Source organism: Pygocentrus nattereri, chromosome 19 (genome assembly GCF_015220715.1).
Source record: "Pygocentrus nattereri isolate fPygNat1 chromosome 19, fPygNat1.pri, whole genome shotgun sequence".
NCBI lineage: Eukaryota > Metazoa > Chordata > Actinopteri > Characiformes > Serrasalmidae > Pygocentrus > Pygocentrus nattereri.
This window is the reverse complement of record NC_051229.1, coordinates 23205550-23212886: the sequence shown is the minus strand read 5'-3', so window position 1 is coordinate 23212886 and position 7337 is coordinate 23205550. Positions and strand designations below refer to the sequence as shown.

The window sequence follows — 7337 nt, the reverse complement described above, 5'->3', positions numbered from 1 at the left end:
ATAAGATTTAAGAGAATGACTGATAGTGGTGAGTCATAGTTGACGTGTTTGAGGTCTTTCAGTAAAGAATGATTTGTTTTTAGGCAATTTGTTTAGATGGTTTATAGCTTTCCATACAGACAAATTAAGTTATTTTTTAGAGTGACACCAAGCCATTTATAAGTGTGTGTTTGTATGTGTGGAGACCCTTACGGTTTTTTTATTATGAAATCGCATAAATCACAGAAAGTTCTCCTAAATATAGATATACAATAGAGTGAATGGAGTGTATTTGAAAGAGAGAGAGAACGAGTGAGAGGCCACTAAATGAATAAAGTTAATTGGAAATCCAAACTGACCTGGTCATTAAACACAATTCGTCATGTCATACCATTTAAAAGCCAAAATTCTTTTTTTTCATAGTTTTTCTTCTAAATGTAACAGCTTTGCTGACTTCAATATCAAGGTTGATCTTCCCCACCTACCAGTCCAGGACCGGTATCAGTGGGTGGCTTAGTGGGTCAATTCCACACCAGCTTTTTCTACACACATCTATAGGTGCAAGTGACAAAAAACAATGGAAATTAAACTGTTGCTAATGCTCACCATAGCACCCTGTATAAAAAGCAACATAATTTATTTCATATTTTGGAAATGGGCTGTAAACTCTGGGAAGATTTGTTAGACCTTTAGTGATTTGCTGTAAATGTTGTTCTCCTGATCATTTTCTCATGAATCTTTGAATTACAATTTTTCCTTAGCTGAATCCCATATGCCATCCATGGATTTCAGATACCCCACAAAATATGTATATTTTTGGTGTAGGGTATGCACTTTCATTGAGGGAAAATGCTCAGCTTGGTCAGAGACCCTCCTTAATACCATGTTTCACTCAGAAATACATCACAATAAGGAAGGAAAACACAGAGACAAAACACACTTGAGGTGGTCACTCAGGATTTCAATCAATGTCTTACATTTTATTACTGTTGCTCCATCTATACAAGAACATATAATCTCAAATCATCCAGTTTACTTTCTGTTTCATTTTTGCAAGGGATGTTCAGAGAGTAAGAGAGAGAGAGAGAGAGAGAGAGAGAGAGAGAGAGAGAGAGAGAGAGAGAGAGAGAGAGAGAGAGAGAGTGAGAGAGAGAGAGAGAGAGAGAAAGAGAGAGAGAAAAAGACAGAGAGAAATAGAGAGAGAGTCTGTTGGTGTGTCCGTGCATTTGTTGAAATGGAATAGAATATTAGAATATCAACTGTAACAACATTTTTCCACAGCAACCAAAAATACACTACAGGGCCACTCAACAACTGACATGCAAGAAATCTGTTACAACACTCACTCACACACACACTCACACACACACTCACACACAAACACCCTCACACTGAGAGAGTTGTGTGTTTGATGAATGTTAAAGTCTGTAGCTCACACTGAATCTGTCTCTCTCTCTCACTCGCAAACTCTCTCACCCTCAATCTCACTCTCTCTCTCCTGTCATGCATGGCAACCACTGCTTTATTATTAAGAAGGCAGACTAGGGCTACGTCTAGAAAACCTAAAAGTTACTGCTTCTTCCTTGTAATCCAGCTCGTCTCCTCTGTAACCCGGATTTTATGATGCCATTGGCTGTCTAAATACCTGACGAAGCCTCTTTGAGTGGTTTCCAAGCGTATTAGGGGCGTGCTTTCAAGCGAATGTTGTGATAGGCTTAGTTTATCAATAATTGGCATCAATTTTGATGTCCATTTCCCCAGCTACTGCTTGTCCACTCCTAGACAACCCTGAGCTGTGGCAAGGAGGACAGGAGCAGTAGCAAAAGGTTCTGGGCGCAGCCTCGGTCCCCAAGGGAACATGCACACACAAATACATCCAACCACACATGAACCCACCCACACACACAGACACACAACGACTTCTGTACACCATACCAATGAATGGATAACCAAACACTGCAAAAAATACACGCACACGTTTTAATGCATCAACACCTTTCAGCACAACAGACTCTCTCACTCTGTGTGTGTATGTGTATGTGTGTGTGTGTGGATTACATTGTGCTGTACACACTGATTTTTATTCCATCAATATGGGGGGGGAGATCTATCAGAGGCGATGATGAGTCAGGAAAGACTAGAGAACAGAGGCAAAGACTTCAACCACTGCAAATGACCAAGCACAAACCAGACAGCAGCAAAGAGAAGATAACCAACAGAATGCTATGCCACCATACACACACGCACTCATACTCACACTCGTCTCAAAAGAGAGGGATGTAAGAACAGGGAGGTGAGAACTGTGTGTGTAAGTGGCCTGTAAAGAACCAGCTTCACTCTTTCTTTTGACCCCTCCACCAAATGGAGGGATGAAAGGAGAGAGAGATAGAGAGAGAGAAAGAGAGAGATGAAAAGAGTTAGATTTTGGGGCTGGTGGTGGACTCAGACTTTGATCAAAGTTTAAATAACAATAATAACTGTGACAACAATAATCAGCAGCACCAGGTTCCTCATCCTCATCATCATCATCATCATCATCATCATCATAACACTAACCTGAACCTCTTCATAATCATCATCATCATCATTATAACACTAATCTAAACCTCTTCATCATCATCATCACTTCTATAGGCCTCACTCAAATTTTCATCATGATTCAACCTCATCGACATCATCACTCTACGCCTTACTTATAAAGTCACCATCATCGTCAGTACAAATCATTGAGATGTTTAAGTCATGCTTGTTGTCAAAGTCAATATCATTATTATGATTATCAATATTATTATTATTGTTGCAATTTAATAACGGGCAGGGCTAGTGTCGCTAATTTTATCTGATCTTGTTTTTCGTTTTGTTATTTATGTTTCCCCTTTATTTTGTTTTGTTCGGTTCTGTCCGTTAATCTTGCACGGCAACTGTCTGCTCCTTACTGGGGGCAGGGCTGGTCTCCGTGGTTACAGGCTCTGCGGAGGTGGGCTCCTTGGTGGGCGGAGCCTCAGTCTTTTTAGCCTCAGCATCTGCCTTGCTCTCCGTTGCCGCAGCAGCAGCGGGGGCCTGCTCCTTAGCTGGGGCAGGCTCTTTGGGAGCAGGGGTGCTTTCTTTCGCTGAATCTTTCTCAGTGGCCGCAGCAGGGGCCGGTTTTTCCTCAGCCTTGGTGGGTGGGGCCTCTGGGCTCTTTGCAGGCTCTGCTTTGGCAGAGTCGGCGCTCTTGGCGTCAGACGTTGCCGTGGCATTAGCTGCAGATTTCTCCTCCTTGGCCGCTGGGGTGGCGCTCTTCTCCTCTTCCTTGGCCGTGGTGGCATTGCTATCTGCAGCAGGTGTGGCATCTTTGGTGGCCGCCGCCGTGTCATTGGCCGTCTCAGTGGTTTCTGTGGCGGCAGGCGTATCTTCCTTCTTGTCCTTGGGAGCTTCGCTCTCCTCCGCCGATGCTCCTTCTGCTTTGGCATCCTTTTCTTTCGCCTTCTCGTCGTTCACATTGTATCCCTTCTTCTTTTTGCTCAGTTTCCCTCCCATGATGATTCAGTCCTCTGAAACGTACAGAAATAGAGAGATAGAAATTAGGAATTTACGTTTTTATTGGTTAATGAATAGATATTTGATCTGAATACTAAAACGTCAATGGCTCGACCATAGGTTTTTAATGTTGGGTGAAGAGAAGGCTTGATTAACCTAACTCAAGGTACTACATACAACTATTTCAGGCATATCTCTAGCGATGTATCCATGGTTAAAACAGACATGCTTCATAATAGCAAATGCTTCTAGACCTCCAGATAAGGCCTAATCATTTCTAGGAGCTGAAAAATACATGTATGTTTTCATTATTTTGTATTTGCCAGAACCCTCATACATGTTATATTTAAATACTTCAACCTAATAAAATATTCAATGTGGTAACAAGTGAAGTAACTAGCTTACTAGTTTTATTCAAGCTAAATAAACACTTTAAATTAACCACTCTTTCAATTAAAGTACGTTTGAGAATAAAACTAGTTCACCTGCTTTTTTAGGTTTACCTGATGAAACATTTTTTTTATAGTGTAGTAGGAGGAATACTGCTCTTATTATTAAGATTAAAATCTTGAAACACCCCACAGAACACTGCCCAGTCAGAACTTTCTTTCACCTTGGTATCTGGATAAATAGAGCCAAGCAAGCTCTACCATTAGTTAGGACTTCAGGAGTTATACAGAGGGCCTAATACACCAGATTAATTGACAGCATAATTAGGAAGTGACAGTACAATAAACCAATCATGTTTTGATTTCCAGTGGGTGGAAACAACTGGAATTAAAAGAGACAATCAACATCACTTTAGACCCTACCCTAACCAGCAGCTTTCAATTATTACTGAACAATCTCTGATTGTACTTGTCAGCTTATCACTAGTATACTATTAGAGATCCCATAGGAGTACTAGTTGAAGCTTCTTTAATCCATAGAGGTTTAGACATTTGTGGCCAAAACTGAAGGTCTAGTGGTTGTTTTGACACTGAATTTCAGTGATTGAATACTGGCAGTTTTGGAAGCTGGCTTTTGGAGCTTGAAGTTGATTAATTCCTGGAGATTTGAGTAAAGGGATTCAAACATTCAATAATTTGTATCAGTAAAGTGATGCATCATTTACAGTCTCTGAGCCTGGTTATATTACCACATCACGTCTTTAAAAATCTGTAATTGTTCACCATCCATTATCTCCAGCACTGAAATGAGAACGGCAAGTAAATCATTCTTAAGCAGGCGAGGAGTCTGTTTGTACAACAAGACAAGCCTGGATAAGTCTCAGGACTCAGAATAGCAGTTACCACAGCAACTAGAGAGTCACATGACATGTTCACAGTGAAAAGAACACAGAGACACACTCTTACACACCAATTTAAACATGTGTCAGAACATTTTCGATTTAAAATGTAACCTAATGTCAAATCATAAAACCTGGTTGTAGGTATGGGTTCATTATCGCTTTCTGTTTATCTGTCACACGCTTCTCTTGTCCTCTCTCACTGTCTTTCTCTTTCTTTCTTTCTCCTCTCTATCTCTCGCGGTCTTTATCATTCTCTTTCTCCTTCTCCCTTTCTCACACTGTCATTCTCCTTCTCTCTCACTGTCTTTCTACTTCTCTCTTTCTCCTTCTCCTTCTTACAGTCGCTCTCCTCTCTTTCTCTCTCGTTGCTATTGTTCTCCTTCTCTCTTTTTCACTGTCTTTCTTCTTTTCTCTCACACTGTCGTTCTCCTTCTCTCTCGCTGTCTTTCTCCTTCTCTCTCTCTCTCTATCATTGTCTTACTTCTCACTCTTTCTCCTTCTCCCTCTCACTGTCTTTCTCCTTTTCCCTCTCACTGTTTTTCTCCTTCTTTCTCACTTTCTTCTTCTCTCTCTGTCTTTCCTGCTGTCTTTCTCATTGTCTCAGTGTGTTTTTCTCCTTCTTTCTGTAATTCTCCTGCTCTCTTGCTGTTTCTCTCTGTATCTCTGTCTCTTAATTTTGTCCTTCTTTTTCTCTTTCTTCTACTACTTCTCTTTCTTTCTGTCATTCCCTGCTCTTCTTCTGTTTTTCTCCTACTCTTTGTCTTTGTCCCTCACTTTTCCTTTGTCTTTTTTCTCTGTCCTTCTCACTGTCTTCCTCTATCTCACTCTCTTTGGCTCTGCATCTCTCTGTCTTTGTCCTCTCTCTCTCTCTCTCTCTCTCTCTCTCTCTCTCTTTCCTGCTCTCTCCCTCTCTCTCTCTATCTATCTTCTGTTGGCTGTCTTAGAATTTAGCTCACCTCTATGGGTTACGACCATCTGCCTTCACAGTCACGCACACACACAGTCACATGCACACACAGTCACGCACACACACACACACACACACACACACACACACACACACACACACACACACAGTCCTTTTATACCAGGTAACAATAGTGAGTCTGTATGTAAATGGGACTTTGTTTCCTGTTGCAGAATATGGAAATGTACTCTGTATGTGTGTGTGTGTGTGTGTGTGTGTGTGTGTGTGTGTGTGTGTGTGTGTGTGTGTGTGAGAGAGAGAGAGAGAGAGAGAGAGAGAGAGAGAGAAAAACGCATGACAGACAGAAAGAATTCAGTTGTCATAAATAATTAATATGTGACTGAAATGAGCACACTCCTGCTTTTACAGAAATGACAATGGAGAATTGCTCTCTGCTCACTGCTGTGTGAACACATGCACTTCTGTCTGTGTCATACAGAAAACAATAGAGTCAGCCTCCACCATCACCATTCATGACAGCCCTGCACTATTCCACCATGACACTGCAGTGTGTATGTGTGTGTGTGTGTGTGTGTGTGTGTGTGTGTGTGTGTGTGTGTGTGTATGTGTGTGTTCACCACTCATATCTTGGCAAGTCAAATAATCTTAAATATTGTCATAAGAAGATATATTTTACTTCAGTTACAAGACATTTTTACTTGTTTTAAATTATTTTTTCAAGTAAAAAAAGATAGATTAGCAAGTCATTTTGCTTGTTTCCAGCATATTCCAGTAGGGAAAGAGATAATGTACAGAAATAATTTAACTTAAATGATTTAAAGAAATAAATAATGTCTGGGGTATCACTGTCAAAATGAGAAATAGTTTATATTTAAAGTGGATTTAAGATTATTTCACTTGCAAAGGTAATTTCTTGCAGTGCAAGACCAAATTTGGCCACCTCAATCTTAACATCCTCAGAACTATTAGGCTTTGTTCAGGGTTCAATTTTTTTGGCAATCCAGTTTTAGCAAGAAATTGTTTCTGCAGACTGAATTGCAAAAAATGCCAATATACGAATCAGATTTGGTCACTTGCAATGTGGACACTAAAAATAAGACACAAGAAACAAATTTGCCCAACTGTGTGAACAAAGAGACACTGTTCCAGATGCATGCATTAGTGCAGGAGCAGCACAAAACAAGCCTTCAAGCAACTGCAAAATGTGCCTACAATGCACCTGTGTTTTCAATTTACTAAGACTAGCCACGCCCACTAACTGCTCATTTGTGAGGTTCAATTTTTGAAAGGCACAGCAAAATATTGGAGCCATCAACAAGCTCGAGACAAAACAAGAGGGGTGTTGTTTTAAGAAAATATAGTCAAAATAATAACCAAACTGTGCAAGCCTATTGCAGCTACATCATGGCACATTGTGCGTTACGTCTTCTCACACATTTGGAGTTTAAACTTTGTTATTTTGATGGTAAACATTCTTTTAGTATGTGTTGAAGGATCATGCCTTGGTCTGACAATGTGTCTTCTGAGACCTTAATGCATATTTAAGCATTGTTTTAAAAGGCGGAGGGAAATCCATGCAAAGCCTGTTGCAGCAAATTGATCAAATTCAAGTGGAATACA

General features: G+C 40.4%; 1 protein-coding gene across 1 annotated transcript in view; it reads right to left on the bottom strand.

Annotated features, from left to right (window-relative positions):
* Positions 1–932: 932 nt before the first annotated feature.
* The window catches only part of basp1 (brain abundant, membrane attached signal protein 1), a 36484-nt gene continuing 30079 nt past the window's right edge, over positions 933–7337 (bottom strand). Inside the window, exon 2 of the mRNA XM_017699217.2 lies at positions 933–3512. Coding sequence (XP_017554706.1) covers positions 2884–3498 — 615 coding nt within the window. The 5' untranslated portion in view covers positions 3499–3512 and the 3' untranslated portion in view covers positions 933–2883. The remainder of the gene's footprint in view (positions 3513–7337) is intronic.